Below are 23,605 nucleotides of genomic sequence, written 5' to 3'. Positions count from 1 at the left end.
GAATTAGGTGGAACCTACCTACTTCAGCTGTCAGAGGCGCTATTAGCTCTGAAATGGACACCTCATGTGTGCAACTGGCATTAATAGCCCTTGTACACAACTAAGCATAGTTGGCCGGTGGCATCTCAGTCTCGTACAAGAGGCTCCTGGATGAGGATAAGGTGGTTTTCAATTTATTTGTCTTTCTTTTTTCAAAAAATCCTCAAGACTTTAAATTCTTTTTCTATTCAAGTTTTAAGAAGAGCGTGAGAAATCTCTCCAGTCGATTATTGTTGTAATCTCTTGCCGTTGTTAATGCTGATCCCTCAATAAAGGCGTTGAGTAGGAGAGAAGGGGTTAAAGTAAGGGAACATTGTTTGAGGAAAGGCCTTTAGAATGAGGAAGGGATGGCTCACATTTTATTAAACTTTAAGAGGTGTCTGGAACATCACACATGACTCTCTAATACACCACTGTAAGTCACTGGATTGGTCTCTTCCAAATGGGCCAGAGTCAGAGAGTGGTATCGCTCAGTCTGCCGTTGCTTCTGGCCCTGGAGACAGCAGGTCTGGAAGAGCCCTCATCCGTTTCTCACAGAGAGAATTGGAGCACATATCTGTGTTCTGGGACCTGCCTCTGATAGCTTCAGAGTTAATGTTGCCCCAAGCGATTTAAAGGTTTATTTAAATAAACAAAAGCACAGACTGCAAATCCCGACCTGGCAAAACCCAACAAGACTCTGTATGTGGTGTTCATCAGAATTGCAGCATTCTCCAGTTCTCATGTGAGTGGGCCCTTGGATTTGTGTCGGCTTTTTCAGAGCCCCATTCTGGACATGTGGGCTGGGGAGGGGCAGGGGTCAGTGGGGCCCATACCTGTCCTGTGGGTCCTTCTGGCGTTCTGTAGGTGTAGACGTACATAGGGCCCCACCTTCGCTCTTAGGAGTGAGCCCAAGTGGGTCAGCTCTCTATTCCAAAAAGTTGCATGGCTTGTTTGCCTGGATCAAGCTTGCTAGACCAGTGTCTTGCAGTCTTTCAGTAAATATTTCTTGAGGCACTGGGGACAGAACCTGACCAAGAAATGCCCAGTCTTGCCATGTTCCCCCACCTCCCGGGAGGGGAGGCGCCTGGGAGTTGAATCAGTTGCCAGTGGCCAGTCATTTGGTTAACATTCCTCCTGTGTAATGGAACCTCCCCCCCCCCCACCCCCCCAAAGGACAGGGCTCAGAGTGTCCAGGTCAGGAAGCATGTGGAGCTCCCTGCACCTCCCTGCACCTTGCCCTGTGGAGCTCTTCCGTTCTGACTGTTCCTCAGTTATATCCTTTTATAATAAGCTGGTAATTTAGTAAAGAAAAAGGGAAAAAAAGCCCAGTTCTTTCCCTTGGGAAGCTGACATGAGGAGAAGGCAGGCAGTCCGCCGCTGCAAAGTCAGGGCAGGAGGCCACAGGACCTCCCAGTACAGTTACTTAGCCAGGCCCCTATCAGGCCCGGAAGGGCCAAGTGAGTGTTGGCTGGGCAAAGACGGGCAGGTGGGGACAGGTGTGTGTGTGCAGAGCCTTAGAGCAGTGACAACAGAGGTCATGTGGGAGGACTGCCAGAGGCTCGGGAGGACTGGATCCTAGAGGGGAGTCAGGTGAAACGGAGGCCGCACAGACCAAATTGCAGAGGATCCAGATCAGAAACACACCGGCATGGTAAGAGCAGTAATCATGAGCCATTACGGTCTGAGAAGGAGGAAGACACGGTCAGATGTGCTGTGTTCTTATTGGGAGATTAGCCAACAGACACTGAATAGCCACCAGTGCCAAACCTGACCAGGGTCTTGCCCTCCGGAAGCTCACCTTTGCCTCCGATGGCCTTCTGCTGGAGTGGCAGCTCCGGGTTTGGCACGACCTTTAAAAGAAAGAGGAAGTGCGAAGCAGTGGTTCCTCGTGAAGCCAGCAGACAGGGCCTTACTGTTGAAACAGTGCTGGTTCCTCTAGCTTCGCTCCGGAAGCGCACTGCCAAGTGGGTTTGCAGAGGTGAGCATGCAATCCCAGACCGGCTTCCTGCTGGCTGGTTCCTGCTGGTCGTGAGAAACACTCGTGTCTGGGTTTCGGTTTTTCCCGCCGCTGAAAACCTCACACCTGAGCGTCATGTCTGCTGGAACAAGATGTGGCGTTTGGGATTTATTTCCTATCTCAGGCTATCCTTTCTCCCTGTTTGCATTCCCTCGCTTCACCGTGGAGAGACTTGAAGTTCCGTAATCATCTAGCTCATTTTACGGTGGCGTGTTTTTATGAATGGGGAGCGATGTTTTTCCTGATCAGCCAGAGTACCAGAGCACATCCCTGCTCTGAACCACTCAGCGTGCAGCTTGTGAACCCCGGCTCTGTGAGTGATAGCCTTGTAGGAGATCCACATCCCTCTGGGGCTGTGGCAGTGTGACACTGTTCATCATTTGGTGCGATAGATAGGGGTAAACGGGAGAGAACGCTGGAAACAGGATGAGTGTCCTGCACTTCAGAATTAAGTGGCTCAGGTTTGCTTTCATGATTGGAGTGACAGACGCATGTGGACATGTGGGCATTTACCCAGCGGAGGGAATGGATGGGCGGTCCTCCCTCTGGAACAGTGACTTGAGCACTGGTTGCTCAGATTCCTGCATCCGTGGGTGCTGGCGATAGGGCGCTCTGCCTAGCAGCCCCCCCAGCAGTTCCAGTCCGTATTTCGCTCAGGATCAATATGCATGCATTCATTGCTTAGGTAAAAAAAGACTTCCTCGTTGACCGTTCCAATGGTTTTGTGAGTGCCTCTGATTGTTGAGTTTTCTGCACTGCAGCTTTAGCAGAGGTCAGTATCTTACAGATATGAGGAAGGTAAGTCATTTCCTTTGGTCTGTATTACTGAGCCCATCTTATGGCAAGAAGAGAGGTTGAGGGAATTCTTTGGTAGCCTAGCAATTAGGGATCCAGCGTTGTCACTGCTGTGGCTCTGGTTTGATTGCTGGCCCAGGAACTTGCACATGCCAGGGCCAGGGGGAAAAAAGAGAGAGAGAGAGGTTGCTGGAGCCATAGAATGGTCAGTGAGTCAGAAGACCTCTGCATGCTATACCTTGGCCGTCAGGGACATTCTGTGGTTCCCTTCCTGGTAATTGCCAGGGTAGCTCCTCAAGCTCCCTGAATTTTGCGGGTCTGGGCTCCCACAGGGATTGACCAGGTATGTGTACAGGAATGGTCCTTAGAGGAGGTCCTGGACTGGGGTCCCACCTGCTACATCTCTGAGTCCTCAGGCCTTTGGAAATGCTGCCCTTGTTTTTATGGAGAGGATCGTTACCTACTGTAACTAATCAGTCACCCCTCAGCTAGCATTCGAGGGCCTCGCAGGAACCAGGCAGCAGGGTAGGTTCTTGGAGATACAGTGGTGAGCAGAGTAGCCTGATCCATCCCATCGAGACAGACCAGGAACTCGGCAGTGCTGGAACTGTGCAGCACGTGCTAAGAGGAGGTGGTTGGCTGTAGAGTGTTTACATAAATTGGATCCAGAGCAGCACTTGGGTTGGAAGGAGGTGCTGGAAACTGCCTTTGCAAAGCACTTTATTTTAGGCTGAGAGAAGCAGTTGAACATAACTCCGGTAGTGGCTCAGCTTCATGATAAGGGATTTCTCACGGGCCTCAGGGGCCTCTGCAGAATTGTCTGCTGAGGAAATTGAGCGCTAATCAGCCTGGTGGAGCCCTCGTTGCTGGAAATAGGGAGAGATGGGCCGGAGGCCAGCGGGGCCTTGAGTGCAAAGCTGGAGTCTGGGAATGGAGCGGCTCGACCCTAGGCTGGGGCTGGGGCCTGCAAGGCACAGCCACTGCCAGAATGCTCCTTGATAGGTCTCCCATCGTTAGAGGATGCATGGCGACTGTAAGTAGGAAGGCCCCAGACTGGGGGGGGCACCATGTGCCAAAGGGTGGAAGTGGCAGTGCCGGTGGTTTGCAGCGCACTGAGGAGCCAGTTGGGGTGCCCGTTGGCGAGGAAAGGGCCAGTGTGGTGGGATGGCCCTTTGCCCTCCTCACTTCTGTTGTCCCCCCTCGTTGGTTTCAGGTCCATTTTTTTTTTTTAAATTAAAGTAGAGTTGGTTTATAATGTGCCAGTTTTTGCTATACAGCAGAATGACTCAGTTGTGCATATATATACATTATTTTTTATATTCTTTTCCATCATGGTCTATCCCAGGAGACTGGATATAGTTCCCTGTGCTGTGCAGCAGGACCTTACTTATCTGTTCTAAATGTAGTTGTTTACATCCCCTAACCCCAGACACCCCATCCATCTTACTCACAGGGTCCTCACAGCCAGGTTTCTCATTTGTCTTGTGCTTTGAGGACAGATTGTTTTGTTTGGTCACATCTTGATTGTTGAGGTGCAGCGGAGATGGGGGCGGGGGGACTGCTGTGGTCAGAGACCTGCTTCTCACTGGAGCCTGGCTCTTTCTCAGCAGCCCCCTCCACCAGTGTCTCTGGCGAGCTTTGGGTTTCTGCGCTGTCTGTTGTGATGGATTTATAGTTGGAGGAGTTGCAAAGATAGAGACCACAGAGATCCCTTCAGGACCAACCGCAGGATCTGCATTTCCTGGCCTGATAACAGAAAGACAGCCAAGCTCATGTTCAGTAGTGAACAGATGCCGAGGTTGCCTGAAGACCCGTCCCTGTCTTCAAGACATGCGGGGCCCTGTACAGGGCTGAGGGCTTCTGGCTGGCCGAATGGGGTGTCCTCCTGGTTGATGAGTCCAGGAAGGAAGGACACAGCTTTGGCAGTTTGACGAGGTATTACTGCTGTTTCTCCCTTAAGCAAGGTCCATGCCGAGAAGCTGAGTGTATAAGAAAGCACCTTGGCCATCATGAGAGATAGAAGAGGCAAGACGCAGGACATAGGTCAGCGTAGGCTTTGACTGGGCACTCAGACCCTGGCTACAGGGTCAGCTTTCAGATTGGTGTGTGATGTTTCAGAGACGGAGCGGGAGGCCGTTTCTCAGCCTCTCCGGCAGTTAGGTGCGGCCATGAGAACACGCCCGTCCTAGCTGATGGCTCGTGGTCATACGTGGTGTGCCCCGTTCCAGACCCGGCCTCCGGAAGCCCCTCTGGGTTGTCTCCCACGGCCTTTTCCCTTCGGTGGTAAGCCCGAATCGTGCATTGGAGGGTGGGAGGGGTCTGGATCCACATATCTTGTGGAGAACACCAGCCACTCGTGGAAACCTCTTTGGACTTTGCACAAGTGAGACGTACACCGTGGGGACGTCTTTGCTCCAGCAGCTGGCCTTGGGTACGTAGGCTGTCGGTGGTGGAGCCTGACTTGGGAATTTGAGTTATTAACCACAACGTTCAACAGCCACTCCCGTCAGAGCCACTCTCTCCCCTCACGTTGGTGCCCGGCCATTGCTGCCCACGTCCCAGGGGCCTCCGAAGAGCAGGATGGACCTGGCACATCCGTGAGCTGCAAGGTGATTTTCCAAATGATGCTCTTAAAATCAGCACACGTAACTGGATGTCATGAGGCTGCATGGCTTAGGCAGGATTCTCTCGCCGCCGTGGCTGCCGCTTGGGGGTCTCCAGTTACGTAGTTACGGACCTCTAGTGCGGGAAGAACACAAGTAGGAGCGAGGGACTGAATCTGTTCAGCACAGCCCCCTTGGGGAGGGGGATGAAGACTCGGGGTTGCTGTGTCAGAGAGGAACCTGACTCCAGATGGGCTGTGAAGACATTCTATCAGCAGAGTGGCCCTGGGGGTGAAGGACTCTCCTGGGACCGGGCGACCCCGGGAATGAGTTGACTACAGCACCCGGCCTGGAGTAACTCAGAGTGGAGTTGGGTTGTGGAGGCGGGCACGCAGTACGTGCTGGGCTGTGTGCTGTGGGCACACAGGGCAGGGAGCAATTCCACCCTCTGGTCAGGACCAAGAAGAGGGGTTGTGTGAGCCTCGGTGCAGCAGGTTGGCAAGGAGACGAAGGGTGTTGCAGTCAGGAGAAACAGCCTGTATGAAAACTTGGACATAGCATCACAGGTCAGGAAGTCACGGGTTGCCTGGGGCATCCGCCTGGGCAGGGCGGCAGGAAGCAGTGCTGCAGAAGTAGTTGAAAGACGCTGTTGGTGGCTGTCACAGGTGGCGAGGAACCAGCAAAGTGGGCAGGGACCCTCTGGTGTCTGTGGAGAGAGACTGGTGCTGGGAGAACAGGTGAGAAGTAGGGAGAGGGCGAGGAGGAGGGAAGAGGCTTGAGAACTTATAGAAGTGAGCTTGATGGAGCCTGGCCAATGACTGCGAGCTGTGGAGGTGGGCAGGGACGTAGGGACAGGCCGATGCCCGCTTGGTAGCTTGGTATGTGATGTTGCCACCGCTGGGGCTGAGAGACCAGAGTTCAAGTGCCTGTGGGACTTACAAGTGGACCCTGCTGCAGACACGCAGAACAGAGCTCCAGGGCTCAGCAGCCAAGTGTGTGCCGGGCTAGGGACCCGGGAGTCGCCAGCATGTCAGCTTAAAGACTCTTGGCTCAAGTCAGAGGGAAGCCCCAGGAGCATTACTTTTAAAGAATAAGCATGTCTGGGACCCCTAAGGTCCCTGAATGCTCATGGCTCCTCTCTGGGACAGGACTTTGTCTGCCTGCCACAGAGGCAGCCCCAGACACACCCAGACTGGTCGGCTTGGAGACACAGCTGGAGTCTCTGCTCCAGTAAGGCCAGGACTGAGCTGCGTTAATCATCGCTGGCCACAGGCCTCTCCTGGTGGAAATGGGAGACATTCAGATCTAAAAGCTCTTTGTCCAAAGGTGTTGGGTTGGTCTAAATGCTTGAATGCTTTTAGCAAACATTGGTGACCTTGCGGAGTGGTGCTCCACGAGGGGGAGAGTCGGGGGCAGCCCTCTGGGACCCTGTACCACCAGGGGAGAGATGGGCGTGTGTACGTGCCATGCTGTGGGTGAAGCACAGGGGAGCCCAGAGGATGGAGCAACTGGATGGGAGCCCTCGGGGATGGGTTGGCAGAGGGCAGCAAAGCATGAGATAGAAAGGAGGTCCTAGAAGAGGGGCACGGCCACCACAGAGAAGGGGGTTGGGGGGACTCCCTGTGTTGATGTTTAGACCCCAGAAAGCACAGGTAAAGCTAGGTGGTGTGCCAGGCCGAGATTTTTAGGGTGTCACATGATAGGTGAAGGGTCCTGACTTCATCTTGAGAATTGAGGCAGCTGGGAAATCTTTAAGACCTGGGCCATAGTGTGTTCAGACCTGTGTGTCCAAAGTTAACCCAGCTGCGTGTGGCCTGTGGTGAGAAGACCTTTTTCGGAGATGTTTGGGATCATTCGGTTAAGATGGTGGTGACCTGGATCCAGTTACAGTGGGGGTAGAGAAGAGAGGGCCGCAGAAGAGGGACATTTTGGGTGGGGATTTGGGGGGAGGGCAGGCAAGGAAAAACTCACCTCCCTCTTCTCTAAGGACAGGCCTGACTAGCAATGTGCAGGGGTTCCGAGCGCCTCTTTTTCCATCCGGGCCATCCACCGATGTCCCGTGAGCCGTTCTTGCCTCTCGCAGATAAAGGACCGTAAGGTAGAGGTATGGCTTCCCTCCGCGTGCCCGGGGATCTGCTTCACATCTTCCTTCTGGGGCGGGTGACGTAGTTTTCTTTTAGGAAGACTTCAGCAGACTTAGCAGCCCCAGCCTCCAGTGTATGAAAATACAATTATTAAACAAGCGTATAGATCGTAGCTAAGAAGTGCCATTTTCTTTTACATCATGGGGCCTAAAGGCAGGGCACTTAAGAGCAGTCCTGGTCAGGGTAGTGTTTAGATTAAAGTGGCCAATAAAATTGATGTCATGGTATAAAATGTGAAAGCGAAACCGTTCTCTTTTCAGGGGCGAAGCTCGCCAACGGAATGCAGAAACCGGGCTCTCGGGGCTCAGCGGCTGCAGGCAGTGGCATCTGCTGGCCGGACCCCTTTCTTCCAGGGGCCAGAGTGCAGGGGAAGGGGGAGGCGTGCTGTCTTCCGTGAGCCTGACCCGTGTGCCTCTTGCCCCCACAGTGAGCTTACTGATCCATCTCCAGGGCCACCGCCATGTCCAGCCGGGGTGGGAAGAAGAAGTCCACCAAAACCTCCCGGTCCGCCAAGGCGGGCGTCATCTTCCCCGTGGGCCGGATGCTGCGGTACATCAAGAAAGGCCACCCCAAGTACAGGATTGGAGTGGGGGCGCCGGTGTACATGGCCGCCGTCCTGGAGTACCTGACAGGTGAGTGCGCCTGCGTCACCGCGGACACCTCAGCTTGCCAGGAATTGGTAGGATCTTGTTGGTTTCCTTTGTTTTGAAAATTTCCAAACCCATGGAAGAGTTACCAATACAGCGACATTTTGCCCCAGATTCATCAGTTGTTAACATTTTGCCTCGTTTGCTGTATCTCCCTCCACCCTGTGTGTGGTGTGCACACAAGTGCACATTTATTTTTGGCTATTATCTCTTATATAGTCTGTTTGGAAATTTCCTCAGTTGTCCCAATAATGTCCTTTATGGTTTTGTTCCATTTCTTTCTCAGTCCAGGATTCATTTCAGGATCATACATGCATTTGTCCCTCAGATTTCTTTAAATTTCTTTAATCTAAAGCATTTCTCCACCTTTTTTTTTTTTTAAGTCTTTGATGACTTGGACATTTTTGGAGAGCCCAGGTCAGTTGTTTTGCAGAACGCCCTTTAATCTGGATTGGTCTTATGCTTGGGTTCAGGTTAAACGTTTTGATCCGAGAATTCCACAGCGGTGTTGGGTCCTTGTCTGGCGTCATGTCAGGAGGCACCTGCTGTGGGTTTGTCCTGTCACTGGTGATCTTTGCTCTGGTCCTGTGGTTAAAGTGGTGGCTGTGAGTCTTGCACATCCTGGATCACAGTCTTTTATCCAGTGGCTTCGGTATTGCCTGCTGATCTTACTTGGTTCTCTTAGCACTGTGGTGATTATTAAATAGGGTTTCCTTTTATTATTTCTACGTTTTTTCTTTCTTTTTCTTTTCTTTTTTTCCCTTGTCTTTTTACCTTTTCTAGGGCCGCTTCCCATGGCTTATGGAGGTTCCCAGGCTAGGGGTCTAAGCGGAGCTGTAGCTGTCAGCCTACGCTAGAGCCACAGCAATGTGGGATCCAAGCCACATCTGCGACCTACACCATAGCTCACGGCAATGCTGGATCCTTAATCCACTTAGCGAGGCCAGGGATCGAACCTGCAACCTCATGGTTCCTAGTCGGATTCGTTAACCACTGCGCCACCACGGAAACTCTGTTTCTACGTTTATTAGTTGGTATTCTTCTGTTAAGAAGAGCTTTCCTCCTGCCCATCCTGTTATTTTTGGGACTGTCACTGTTGGTTCATGGATTTTTTAAAAAATTAAGTGGGTCATGCACTCTCCTGTCATTACTCCTTATGATGCTCACATTGTCTCACGTTTGACCTTCAAGCTGGTTTGTCTGTCCTTTTGCCGTCTCTCCGTCAGCTGCTGCTCCATCCCTTTCCTTGTTTTCCGACACAGTGAGATATTCTCATCTCCCCCTGCCCAAGTTTTGGAATCAGCCTTCTCTGCAGGGGAATCTTTGGGACCTTTCCCAGATATTGGTCTTATTGGTGGCTGCATAGCAACTGGGGGGGCCAAACCCCCCTGCCCCCCATTCTTAGAGAAGACGAGCCAAGGGCATGGAAAGATTTGCCTCGGGTCACATCTAGCCAGGAAGGACCTGAGAAGGGGCGGACATCCTGCTGTCCTGTTGTAATGCCTTTACCGCTTTTCACTCCGTGCTCAGGGTAGGTGGCAGGCCGGGACAGCTGGCTCTCTGGCGACAAGGAGGAGAGACTCAGCATCACAGGATCCCTCTTCCAAAGGGAAGTGGTCCTGCAGCAGAAGAGCTGAGTCGCTGCTTGTTCTCCCAGGTTCTTTCCGGAAGACCCGGATTTCCCCCACAGAGAACCCAGCCGTGACCCAGGGTTGTAACGTTTTTGTGTCCTGTCGAAAGCGTCCAGGCACCAGAAGTAACTGGGGTTATGGTTTGTGAGGCCTCGACACATATTTGGAACCTTGACTCTCTGCTGGTCAGAGACTCTTAGAGGAGGCGTGCCCGGAAGCGTGGGCTGGCCTGATTCTCCTCATGCTGCAGATGGGAGACAGAGGCCTGGGATTTCCTTGGCATCACCCGGAAAACCGTGTGTGACCCTGCCCGTCAGCCAGGGGCACCAGGGGAGAAGTCATGAGGATGGAGGACATTTTTTAGGTCTGGGCTGGCAGTTTACATGCTGTGTGACCCAGAACGAGTCACTTAACCTCTTTGGACCCCAGTTTCCTTACAGCTCACATGGAGACAACGGTGCCCGCTCCACCAGCTCCAGGCCGCTGTGAGAGCAGAAGGGCTTTGTTTGAGCATAATGGGGAAGCTGCCGCGATGTGCAAACCCAGCCAGCCGCGGTTTCTGGTTCCCGAGTGTTGCGGTGGTCGTGGCACTGGGGTGACGCCGGGGTGTTCGTGGACACGTTCACGAGGTCAAGTACAACAACAGTTGCACTTCTTCCCTCAAGCCTCCTCTTTTTAGTTTGCAGGATGTAGGGTGGGGGATGCCGCTGCCCCATCGTGTCTAAAGCAGCTACTTCCTGTGCTGGACAAAAAATCTGTACGTGTGTCTTGTCTGTGCCCAACTGGCTCTGAAACTGAACACAGCAGTTCAGGTCAGCGGGTCTGTTCGTGGCACCAGGCACTTTGACCCTGCACCCCACCCACCATGCCACCCTCGCCCCCTCCCTCCCCCCGCCGTCTTGGGTGCACTGGTGATCCCAGAGGCCGTGGGAGGGGTCAAGGCAGCCCAGCACTGGAGCTGCACAAGTTGCCTGAGGCAAATCCTTACTCCACTGGCGTTAGCCGTGTTTACCCCTGTGTGGTGAAGAGTCATCTGTATTTTAAAGCTTTACCAAGTCCTTGCGGCAGGGCTAGAGTTAGCTGAATTGGAGCCATTTCCTCTGCTTACACACGGTGCTAAGTCATTGACATGCCTGTTGCCCGGTGCCTGGTCCCGCAGGATGGGCCTTGGGGGACGTTCTGAGCCATTAGTGCGAGTGAGCGATCACTGCTCTGGTCACTTGTGTCCTGTCGCCTGATGGGACGGGAGGTGAGCCCTGGGCCATGTCCGAGGAAAGCACTGTCGCGTTGCCCCGTCAGAGCAGGGCTGCACGCCTGCGCCGGCTGCGCCCGGCAGCGATGTGCCTGAGCCCCTTGGGCCGGGATGTGGGAGCACGTGGATAGTGGGAAGTCCTGGGCGTCTGCCTGCGAGAAGTCAAGGGGGACAGGCTTTCTTTCTGCTCTTTGCTTTTGTTTCACTGAAGACGCGTATTCCACGTGCTTACCAAGCCCCCGCTTGATAGGGCCCCGCTTGGTAAGACCCCGCTGTGGTCCGGCCCCATGCCGGCCTCTGTAGGAGAGCACAGGAATGGTGGGGGCGGAAATGGTCTCTGCTCCATGGAGCTCACGGTAGGTAGTTGGGGAGAAAGAACCAACCGGCCCAGCTGGTTACTGACTCTGCTGAGACACCACAGGGGCCCCGGAGGGCTTCTTTGATGAGGAGACCGTGCCGACCAGCCCTGCGAGGGCTGGCCAAGGGGCTCGTCCAGCCACTCACCTGCGTGCCACGCACCTCTTGCTTCTTCCTAGAGCTTGGAGAAGATCTGGGAAGAGGGAGCAGCCAGGGGAGCAGCCCTCACTCAGCTTAGGGCCCAGACATCGTGCTTGAACGCAGGGCATCTGCGGGCAGTACCACCCATTCAGCAGGTCCTCATTGAGAGCTGCAGCGTGTCCAGCATGGGGATACCAGCCAGCGCATGACCTCTCCCCAGCCCAGAGAGCTTGTCCAGAAACAGGCATAGGCAAGAAAAAGGCAGTGATGGTGCAGGACTGCATGTGCTGAGACTGGGTCTTCTCAGAAAATAGTCCCTGGTGGATGCTTGTTAACCGCTTCCCTAGAGCCACCTTGCTTTTCCAGTTGTCACTTGAAGGGCCCTGCAGAAGCCTTGTTTTCTTCCCTCACACGTGGCACACACATTTGCAGGCCTGGTCGTGGGATGACACACGACATTCTTTTGGAGTGGCTGGGCCAGGCCTCCTCCTGGCAGAAGGCCCCAGGCGGGTGATGAGGAGGGATCCGGACATTCAAGGGCTGCTGAGCTGCAGGGCCCACCTAGGACTAGGCAGCTCTGGAGCGGGGAGCTGACGCCTCCTTGGTGGGCAGTCCAGGGGACCACTTGGGGCCCAGGATGCTCAGTGGAAGTCAGGGGGAGGCAGCAGAACTGGGTAGTTAAGAGTGTGGACCTGGTGTCACAGCTGCTGTTTCTTCCTCGTGGCCTTAGACAAGTCACATCTCCAGGCTGCAGTGTTATCATCTGTGAGATGGGGTGCCAGTAACTGTGTGCTAGGGTTATGATGAGGTTGACACGAGAGGCTGCGTGTGAGGGCTTTTCCATGCCTGCAGCAGTGTAGGTGCCCAAATGCTAGCTGTTAACCTCGGGTGAAAGCAGAGCGGAAGGAGTTCCCAGGAATCCTGCTTGGCTGTGAGGTGATGGGGGTCGCCCCCTTCCCTTAGGGTGGGGATGGGACTGTCACTGCCCGCTCATGCCTCTTGTCCTTTCAGTTGGTCACAACCCCCTGGGCCTCACTAGGCACCTACAGAAATGGCTCTTTCAGGCCCACTCCCTCTGGTTTATGTCAGACTGCCGTTTGACTCCCCCTAAAGCTTGTATCACCCTCAACACCAAGACGCCATGTTACCAGATGCTTCTGTCTGGTGTCACAGGCAGCTTCGGTCCTGAGCTCCTGGCGTGAAAACTTTGAAGGTTTTTTTGGTTGGCTAGGAGCTGAGCATGCCGAGGCCCGGGCCTGTGTTGGGCCAGGGCTGAGGTCCGTCCAGCACGAGAACAGGGGCCGTCAGAGCCCAGATAGACGATCCCCTGTGAAGAACATGCCTTTGGCATGGAGGGACCACGCACGTACCCCTCCCCAGGGGCTGTTCGAGGCTGGGGAGGATGGGGGAGGGCATGGTGGCCTCGCATCCTGCTCTGAAGCTTGAAGCTGGCATCTGTTTCTCCTCTTGGGTGCAGAGCCCAATCGCTGCTGAACTTGAAAAGGCAACATCTGGAGTAGGCTTGAGTCTGGCGAGCAGGCAGCTCCTTCCCCACATCTGCGTGCACCTGCTGCCTCTTTACGGAATTCCTTCTGAGGAATGTGGTGCTGTCCTCTGGTCTTCTCAGAGCCCCAGGACCCTGGGGCCTGACTCTGTGCTCCACCCCTTGGCCCTTGACCTTCCAACCTAGGCAGTGACAGCAGCACGGCCTCTTGGGATTGCTGTGAAGTGTGATACTGTACCTGGTGACTTTAGCCAGCACTCCTAGTAAGCACGCAATCAGTGATGGATAAAAATAGATATTATTGTGGAGGAAACTGAGGTAGTTTCTTTGAGGCATCATCTTTGCCCCCATATTACTCTGGTACTTTTTCCTTAAATAGTATTTAATGGGAACTTGAGTTCATCTCCGAAAGCCTCTTGGGAGTCTCTGCCCTGTGCCCAGCCCAGCACAGCTTGGTGCTAGAAGATGTAAGAGACGTGAAATAAGGAAAATGTGTTATGGCTTTTGCCCCAGTGGAATATCCATTGATGTTGGGGACACACAAGCCCTCAGCCCAGTAAGGTGGCAGGGCAGGTCTAAGGGACAGGTTCCAAGCACTCAGGCCGTCCGATGTCCCCAAATGAGAGGCGTGTGGAAGAGCAGAGAGCAAGCGCGCTGTGATCCGATGGGTGCAGTGTTGGGGTCAGCCTTGCGCACCTTGTGCTCAGCAGAACCGCAGTGTCTGGTGAAGTTTAAGAGGCAGGCCACCAAAACAGGGCTCAGGGGCTGAGGCTGGATTACGGCTAGAGTCCCTTCCCGCTTCTGAGGTGGACAGAGGAATAACTTTGTTGAGTGCCTCAGTAAAGCCACTTGCTTTAGTTTGGGAACCACCGAGCCACAGCTTTTTCCTGCAGGACTTTTCAGAGCCTTTAACATACTCGTGTCCTCCTGAGTCCCCCAGGGAAGGAACTGTGATGGGTAGTGGTTGCCCACCTTTTATCAGAAAGCCTTTCAAGGGGCACCTGTCAACACCCCGCACAAGATAGTGTGGGGATACGTGTGGCTTAGGCCGCGAGAAGCGGCACTGGGGCAGTGCCAAGTGAAGCAGCAAAGCGGAGGCCACCACGAAGGGCGCTCTCCGGTCTGGCGCAGGGCGTGGAGGCGGGGGCTTGGCTGGTAACGATGGAGGCCTGGCTCTGCTCTCTGCGTACAGGGCCAACACATTAGAAGGTGCTCCAGCACTCGAGCAGTGAGGCTGTGGCTCGGGAAAGCCGCGGGCTTCTTCGGAGCCAAGCCACTCACGCGCTGCCTCAGGAAGCGCGCACCACTCTCCAGGTCCGTGCTCCTCCCTGGAACGCTGGACAGAGCTTCCTGCCCACGGGGCTCACCCGGGAGGGAAGAGCCTTTGGAGCCACTCACCCAACCCCGGAGAGAACAGGCCTGGTTCCTGGCCGTCGCATCCAAAAAGGGCTCTGACACCTTTTTCTTTTTTTGGTCCAGAAACCCTGTTTCATAGCTTGATCACACGCCTCATCCTGCCAGCTGGCCTCCTAGGATAGAAGCCTGTTTGCAGAAATCTAACCCCGTTCTCAGAGGATTCCTCCGCAGTGAGGGGTGTGGGAAGCCCTGGCTGCCAGCTCTGCAGGCTGAGTGTTGATGCCTTGGAACCAGTGTAGACCCTCCCGAGGTGGCCGCCGTGAGCGGTCTGAAGTGCACACGCAAGCTCTGGTCTGGCTGCAGTATTAGGTTTCCACCGCTTCCAGGATAAGGCCGTGGCTCGAATCATTTTTTTCTGTCTTCTCTGGATCGAATATATGAAATAATGAAGATGTTTATCCCGGTTTTCGTATCCTTAACCCCCACTTCTTTTCCGGATGCTCAAGCCCTCTCCCTCCTCATCCCCGTCCGTGTTTGACACCTAGGCCTTCCCTCTCCTGCCTCTTCTCAGTGACCAGGACCTCCCTCCGCAGTCCTCTAAAGGCCCCTGGCATCCCCTCGCAGCAGGAGCTCTACCCGAAGCTGCCTGCGGGTATTTCACTAACCACGGTGAAGTTTGCAGGGCCAGCTCCTGGCCTTGGGAACAGACAGGGACCACCTAGGGGACCGTTACGGGCTCACACTGTACAGATGGATGAGGCCCCACCCTTGCGTCCGACGCAACCTGTCGTAGAACCCCAGGGAAAGGGACGGTTGTGAAACATGCCCTGCCACCTGATTTTCGCTGCTAAGAGGATCGTCTTGTTTGGCTTCTGCTCTGTAGCTCAGGTTGGACGTTGCATATCCCCTTGGGGTGAGTTACTGGCTGCCCTCCACTCCCACCCTGTGTCTTGCAAGTGTCGTATGTGGAGGCCGTCTCTGTCAGCACTAGGTCCTCTTGCACGGATGCTCATTCCAATAAACAGCCATCACGCTGGGCATTTCTGGCCTGGGAAAGAAAGGCCCCGATGAGCTGGGAAGATTAGGGTGGACAGAGCCTGCCTTTGGCTGTGTCACTTCCCTGGCGTCTTTACTGCTTTCCTGTCTGGGACACCCAAGTGTGTCCTGGGCTCATGCAGCTCAAAATAGGGCAGGAAGCGGAAGACAGACCGGCTCTGTGGTGCTCCGAGGCCCTCTGAGTGCCTACGTCTCTTGCTCATTTGTGCGACCACCCTACCGGGGACTGGCGCGGCCGGCTGGGACCCAGCTAACTCCTGCCAGGGACTTCATGCTTCCCTTGGGCTCTCAGGACCGCTCAGTGCTCACAGTTCTGCAAAGCCCTTCACCAGCTGGAAGGGAGGACACGATGTTAATGAACCTGAGGGAAGTTGGAAGCACTCAAGTTGAAACTGCAGTGTACTGGGTATCCACTGTGTGCAGACGTATTTGTGTGTGTGTGTGTGCGTGCGTGCGCAGACTGTATTTAAATACATGTTCCCTCTTCTAGTTCTGAGGCCTAAATGCCTCTTGTGTGTGCGTGTACATGTATGAGAGTTAGATTTTAGTCTAATTATGTGTTTATTAAGATCTGCTGTTGGTCATCTTCATTGATGGCCAGTCGCATAAAACCTCACTGTGCTTGATCCTTCCGAGCAAATCATGACATGATGAAGGGAGCGCGACACTTGTCAGGCCCCCTCAGCCTCCCAGGAGGAGGGGAGGACTCCGTGGTGGATGCACATTCAGGGGGACCTGGAATAAGCAGCAGTTTAGCACGCCAGGCCGGTGGCCTTTCCCTGTCACCTTGTCAGACGGCCAGCCTGTTAGCAGACCCAGGTGGGTCAGACCTCGGGGCCGAGGCCAGACCCGGAAGCCACCATGGGCTGGCATTTCCCCCCGTGCTTCACTTCCCCACCAAGATGTGGAGATGGCAGCACGGCTTAAGGGTCTGCTTCTCCCAGAGCCCCATAAACCTGCTACAGAGCTCGAAAATGTATTTTTTTCCTGCATCTTCATCCAGTCTTTCTAAAGAGGCCATGAGGTTGTCCAGGAGAGTGTAAATAGGCCCTGGTCCTGCTTCTCAAAACGATGGCCCCATGTCCCCTGCTTTGCCCTAGGGGTTAGACCACATCACTTGGATCAGAAAAAGGAACCTCCTCATTGCTTGCTTTTGCAAATATTTTCGCCTGCTCTGTGACTTACCTTCTTACTCTCTTAATATCTTTCACAGAGCAGAAGCTTTACAATTTTAACGAAGTCCAACGTTCAGTTCTTTCTTTCATGAAGAATTTGGTGTTGTGCCTTTGGTGTCATGTCTAAAAAGTCATCTTTAGGGGAACCCGTTGTGGGGGCAGCAGGTTAAGGATCTGACATTGTGTCTGTGGTGGAGTGGGCTCAGTCCCCAACCTGGAGCAGTGGGTTAAGGACCTGGCACTGCCACAGCTACGGCGTCGCTTGCAGCTGTGGCTTGGATTCTCTCTCTAGCCCAGGAACTTCATACGCCACGGGTATAGCCAAAAAATTAAAAAAAAAAAGTCGTCACCAAATTCAACATCATCTAGGTTTTCTCTGTTATTTCTAGGAATTTTATGGTTTGGAGTTTTACATTTAGGTCTTCGATCCATTTTGTGTTAATTTTTGTGAAGGGTGTTAGGTCTGTGTTTAGATTCACTTTTTTTGCATGTGAATTTCAGTTGTTCCAGCACCATTTGTTGAAACCTTCTCTGCTGCATTGCCTAGGAAACCTCAGTGGTCAAGGAGTCTCACTGTTGTTTCAAGATTTCTCTTTGAAGGATGATATGCAACTTTCATTTCCGCTTTTGGAGTCTGCACATGCATAGGCAAGTTCCCTGTCAGGGGTTCTGTTTTTGCTTGGGCCAGTGGAAGAGCACAAAGCACTACAAAACCTGATTCTGAATTCAGGCAAGGAAAAATGTGTGTCCAAAATTGTGTGTGTGTGTCAGTTATCTCAGACCTTCCATCTGGGCTCATTTTACTTCTTTTTTTTTTGGTCTTTTTAGGGCCACACCCTTGGCATTATGGAGGTTCCCAGCCTAGGGGTTGAATCGGAGCTATAGCTGCTGACCTACACGAGAGCCGCAGCAATGCCAGATCTGAGCTGCTTCTGCGACCTCCGCCACAGCTCATGGCAACGCCAGATCCTTAACCCACTGAGTGAGGCCAGGGATCGAGCCCGCAAACTCATGGTTCCTAGTTGGATTCCTTTCTACTGTGCCACAATGGGAACTCCTTATTTTACTTTCGATTGAAGTATATCCTTTAGAATTTCATTTAATTGAGGTCTTTTGGTGATAAACTTTCTGAGGCTCTGATTGTCAACATGTCTTTAACTCAGAGTTTTTAGATGTTATTTCTTCAGTGTCTCTTTTCTAGTTTCTTTCTCCTTAGGGAACACAAATTAAACATATGTTAGTGTTTTACTCTATGTTTGATGTTTATTCATCTCACTTATATTTTTCATATCTGTCTTTCTGGATTATTCTCTGGATAATTACTTCTGATCTGTCTTATGGAACTATCTCCCAGTTAGCTAATTTTCTCTTCAGCTGTATCTCATCTGCTACTCAATTCAGTCACTGAATTTTTTTTTGCCTTTTTTTTGTTTTAAGGGCTACACTCGTGGCATATGGAGGTTCCCAGGCTAGGGGTAGAATCAGAGCTACAGCTGCTGCTTACACCACAGCCAGAGCAACTCGGGGTTCGAGCAACCTACACCACAGCTCACGGCAGTGCCGGATCCCTGACCCACTGAGTGAGGAGGTCAGGGATGGAAACCGCATCCTCATGGATACTAGTCGGATTCACTTCTATTGTGCCACAGTGGGATCTCCTGGCACTGAGTTGTTAATTTCAGTTTTGATGTTTTTTTATTTCTAGAAGTTCTGTGTGTTTCTTTTTTGGTGAATCTGGTCATTCTTTATAATCTCTTGTTTTCTCTTCCTATTCAGAATTTTCTTTAAATATATGTTGTACTTAGTTCTTGTGTATTTACCTGAATAACTTCTTTCCCTCCAACTGTATAAGGAATAATTGACAAGTAAAATTATATATATTTAAAGTGTACAATGTGATGACTTAATATATATGACGTGATGACCCAGTTTATCTGAATGATTCTAATATCTGATTTTCTTGGATTTTGAGCTGTTGTTGCAAAAGCCGCCTTCTCTCCAAGGCTGCAAAGAAATTCCCTCTTGCTCTTGCTTAGTAGTTTTATGGTTTAATTTTTTACATTTTTACTCTGACCCATTTGGAATTTTTCCTGATATATAGTGTGGGAGAGGGATCAGCTTAATTTTGTTCCAGATGGTACCCATTTATCTCAACACAATTAATTGAATATTCCGTCTTTTCCCTGGTGATCTGAGATGCTACGTTTACCATACATGACATTTCTAGGTATAATTGGGGCTACTTCTGGACTTTCTTTTCTGTTTCACTGGTCTGTCTAGTTATATACTTTTTAATGTATTTCTCCTATCTGGCAGATCTTTCATTATCTTTATTTTTGCAGAAAGTAATTATTTTCTTTAATAAGTCATTTGTACCGATGATAAAATTCACACGTTCCCAAAGGACATACAGTGAGACGTGTATTTCTCTCCCAGCTCTTTTGCACACCCAGTTCTCCCCCCAGGAGATAATCAGTGTTATGGTTTCTTTTCTGTGTTTCTAAAGGTAATCTTCTCCCTTTTCATTTCAAAATAAGGGGCCTAGAAAGTATAATGCCAAAAAAGACTGGCTCACAATAGTGGGTGCTTATGATATGGAAAGACTGACATTTACCTCTCACGTGCCCTGGCGCCCCTGGTGCCCTCAGCCAACCTTGAGTCCTGACTTGAGACTGAAGGTTGGCCTGTCTGGATCCTGGGCCATCATGGGGCTGCTTTCCCCTGGGATGACTGCTTTGTAGTTCGCACTGCCCGCCACGGCCCCTGGGTGTTTGTCTAATTCTCGAAACCAGGCCAGTGCCTTGGAGAACGTCCCCGCACTTCGATCCTGCATCACCACCTGAATGCTGCAGTGCTTGTTCTCTTGTTTAGTGATTCATCTGCAATGACCTCTTTGCAAAAGAGTTACCAAGCTCTCATCGGGCGCGAGGTGCCGAGCTGGGTGTCAGAAGGCTAAAGCATCATGGTTGATTTCAGCAGACTTGTATTGAGTGCCTCTGATGGGCCAGCCATCCCAGGGGACAGAGCAGTGACTCCGGGGCTGGGACCGTGCCTTCCCCACCCCTGCTTCGTCACTGTGTTGAAGGGTAAGAAGACCAGTTAGAGGAAGGAGGAATTTCTGGAGGAGGCAGTGTTGGGAATGGCAGATGCCGCTAGGAAACCGGTGAGGATGAGAGCTGGATTTTTAGTGATGCACGAAGAGCATCGTGGATCCGACCTGTCTGAGGAGAGGCAGTGGCAGGGCAGTTGCTGGCGGCTAACAGGAAGGCATTGGGAATGTTTCAAGAGCTGATCTCTCGCTCCTGCCCCAGAAGGGTGTCTCAGCTATTCTGTGAAAAGCAGAACAAGTCAGGAGCTGCCCACCTGATTAAAGGAGCAGCAGCCCAGGAGGGGTGTGGGGGCTCCCGGCCCCTCTGAGGATGACCATCAGGGGTGGCTTTAAAAGAGCTGCTCACGGCGAGGAAGAGGAAGTAAGAATGCCACAAGCATCTCTTCTCCCAGTATCTTCCCGTTAAAATATCAGCAACTACTAAAACATATTTATAGCCCTCTTACTTTCTTTCCCTGCCGGAGGGCTTCTGTGTCTAGTCAACCCAGAATAAAATACTGTGAAAGCAAAAAGCCACTCCTCAGAACTGTAAATACGTTCTAGCAAGAAGACAAACGCAAAGGGTCCTAGCCACAGTCAGGCTCCCTCCATCTCCCTGCCTGTCTCCTCCCACCGCCCCCTCCAGGTCTGGTTGCTGGGAAGATGACACAAACGCTGCTGCTTCGGCCAGGCTGCCCGGCCTTCAGCTCCGACCCTGGCTCCCCCCGACCCCCGCCTGATCTTGCTTCCCTCAGCTTCCACCAACCCCCTTCCTTTTTAGACAGGTGCCCTCCATCTAGTGGCCAGAAAGCATGTGTTCCCTGGTACTTCAGGAGGTCTGGAAGGTCTCCAGGGGACATGTGTCGAACGGGCTTGATAGAAGACACTTTTTAATGCCCCCCTTACAGAGGGAGGCTCCTTCTCTGCCAGAGCTCGCATTTCTTGCCCGCAGAACTTCGAGAACCCTGTGGAAACCCAGGGCCTCTGGAAAAGACTAACCTGTTGGCTTCCCTTGCTGTCAATGCCCTGACGGATGATCCCTGTAGTAACTGGTAACTGAGGTCTAGGCTTTGGTTATCGTTTCTCTGTGGTCTCTGTTCATCTGGATACTGACTTCTGAAAGTCAGCATCTGCTGTTCATTCTGAAAGTGAAGGTCCTTCCCTTGAGTAGCGTTTTCTTTGCCCTCCCCTTTCTGCCCCAGGCAGGCCCTGGCACTCTCCCAGATTACGGTTGTGGTGTTTCAGAGTCTGAGTTTGGGGGCAAGGAGGGCAGTGCTTTGAATGCAGGCGGAGGCAGGGCCGTTGAAGCAGTGGAGCACCTGCCATCCTGGAGCGTTTGCTGTGTGTCAGGCACTGGCCGAGCGCTTGACAGCCTGCAAGCACTGACTGCTCAAACCAGCTACTTTGCTTAGGAGGAACCAGGGGCTCGGGGTGTTTAAATGACTTCTCCAAGGTCACTCAGTGCAGCTCTTCACCTCTAGCGGAGCATTTCCTGGAGGCTCTCACCGGAGCTGAACCTTAGCGGTTAAAAGGAGAGCCGTCCACTTGGCATCTCCTCTGCCTCCTGTGGACATCTCATGGGGCGCGTATACCCGGTCCAAGGCTGGCGTCTCTGCTCCACGGAGCCGCAGGCTGGCTCAGGAGGCAGATGTGACTCCGGAGAGGGGTGGGCCGTCCCGTACAGGGCACATGGCCCGGGCGTGCTGCGGCAGGAGACAGCCCCGCGGCCTGGCGCACGCGAGGAGGACGGGCTCCTGCAGGATGGGCCTGGACGGCTGCACAGCCTCTGACAGGGAGGAGGGGAATCGAGGGCTGTAGGAAGGAGCTGAATGGACAGAGAGGGGTGACGGTCATTAGAGTGACATGTGCTGGCCTGTAGGGAAGGGGTTGTCCGGTCAGTGGGGGAGATGTTGGCTGTAGCAGCCACAGGACCCTGAGGTCCTGGGGGAGAAGCGTGCAGGTGGCCAGAGGAGGCCTGAGGACCGCCAGGAGGAGAGGGGAGGGTGGAGCCCAGTCGGGCGTGGAGAGGGCGCAAGCAGTCAGTGGCACTGAGGCGGGGCCCGATGCCCCTTCGTGACCCTTTTCGTGAGGGGAGGTGGAATCCTGGGTGACAGAGCTTAGGCAAATCCCCAGACAAGTGCCCTCAGCGTGGGAATCTACTTGGGCTCACAGGGCGGGGCCGGGCTGTTAAAGGTGACCCCCGGAGTGACAGCACCTCTGGGGAGCTTCCGTGTTGTGATGCACTCATACTGCTCTAGAGACAGCCAGTCCTGGAGGAACCTAGAAAGGCTTCATGTGCTCAGATCTTTGTCTCCAGAGGCAGGTTGAAGCAGGCTGGGACAGATGTCAAGGCAGGAGGGTGCTTAGGCTACCCAATTGCCAAGGCCAGTGGGATGGCTTATAGCGTAGTTGCCTCTTCTCATTTATGCTGCGTTTCGATAAATTGTGCACAGGATACACTCCAACAGCGTCCTCGGGTAGAGCGAAATGTCTCCCCAGGATCTGGCTGCCGATGCCACTCCCAGGAGGCAAAGCTGTGCCACATCTCCAAGAATATATGTGACAGCAGGACAGCAAGACATCAGGCGCTGCCTCTGTCCCCACGGAGGGCCGCCCACCAAAGCACTGCTCCGCTCCGGCTCCCCCCGACCCCCCGAAAAGGCCGTCTGGGACCTGGCACCCCGTCAGGGCTCTTTAAACAGGTTTCCTCTTTACACTCTTCAGATCATCGCGTTTCAGCAGACCTCTCGCATTGTTCACCCCTTCCTGAGATGAATTAAGAACAAATGGCTGTGATTTTCCATATCAGAGCAAACTTACATGTTTACTATTTCCTTGTAAATTAGAGTCCTTGAAAGCCCGTGAATGGCGGCGGGGTTGGGGTGTGTGTGGGGGGGGGGGTTAGAGCGGGTCTCTCTGGCCTTCCCCAGGCACCCGTCCTTCCGCCGGCCTCCTGGGGCCCTGACTTGGGCCGCCCCTGCAGCTGGCTCTGGTCCTGCCCCTGCCTCTCTGCACCCTGCTGAGTCGGACAAAAGCCCCAGACCCCACCCCAAGGCAGAGGCTGCCTGTGGGGCCGCCCTGGGTGCTGGATAATATCAAGACAGGTCTGGCAGCTCCGAGGTTAAGCAGGTTCAAGTGCATTTTTCAAACACATGTAAACTGTTAAGCGTAACAGCAAAGGGGAACCGACCAGGGGAGAAAAGACCAGGTTTTCCGTATTGCTTCCCCTCTTGGCTCTCACGCACATCCGTCCGTGTAGCCACTATAGATGGAGGAAGCGGAGGAGAGGAAAGTGTAGTTTTCTCCCCCTGGCATCAGCCTGCTAGACTCTTTTGAGAGATAAAGTATATGGTTGCAGCCTCTGTAACCGCAGCTTACCTTTACCGAGCGTTCTAAGCACGTCACTTGGTAACTCGTTCATCCTCTTGCGCCAGAGGACAGGTGCCTCAGTTACCATCCCCGTTACAGAGCGGGAAGGGAAGGGGAGGCTCAGCTGGGCTGGCCCGGCCTCACAGCCAAGTGCGCGCGAGCCGGGATGTGCCCCCGGCCTAATCCTGCCGCCCTCTGGGGCTGTGCCCTCCGCGGGAAAAGGACCCAGCAGGTGAGCTTACCTGGAACCACTAGAGATTCGGGGAAGGAAGTGGAGAGCTTTCCCGAAGGGCTGGGTAGTCGCGCAGCGGGCTGGGTGGGCAGGTTCAACGAAGGTGAGGTTTGCCAGGAATCATAAGCTCTTTTTTGTTAATGTGTATGAGGCAAAATTACTGGTTTTTTATTTTGAAATATGAAAAACAATTAGCGGACTTGGGCAGCTCATATTA

At 53.1% G+C, this 23,605-nt stretch overlaps 1 protein-coding gene across 14 annotated transcripts in view; it reads left to right on the top strand.

Annotated features, from left to right (window-relative positions):
• MACROH2A1 (macroH2A.1 histone) overlaps positions 1-23,605 on the top strand; it is an 88,560-nt gene that overhangs the window by 1,458 nt on the left and 63,497 nt on the right. For 13 of the 14 annotated variants that reach the window (XR_014836276.1, XR_014836273.1, XR_014836275.1 and 10 more), the window contains 1 exon segment: positions 8,008-8,212. Coding sequence is in view for 9 of the 14 variants with exons in the window: in NM_001244563.1 (NP_001231492.1) it covers positions 8,041-8,212 (172 nt within the window). In the remaining 5 variants the exon portion in view is untranslated. 14 annotated transcript variants of the gene reach the window in all.

The sequence above is a fragment of the Sus scrofa genome, chromosome 2 (genome assembly GCF_054392235.1).
Source record: "Sus scrofa isolate SSC_HxYL_T2T_F1_AM1 chromosome 2, Sscrofa_HxYL_maternal_Yorkshire_Landrace_v2.0, whole genome shotgun sequence".
Classification (NCBI taxonomy): domain Eukaryota; kingdom Metazoa; phylum Chordata; class Mammalia; order Artiodactyla; family Suidae; genus Sus; species Sus scrofa.
The sequence above is the reverse complement of the archived record's forward strand: the minus strand, read 5'-3'. Positions and strand labels throughout refer to the sequence as shown.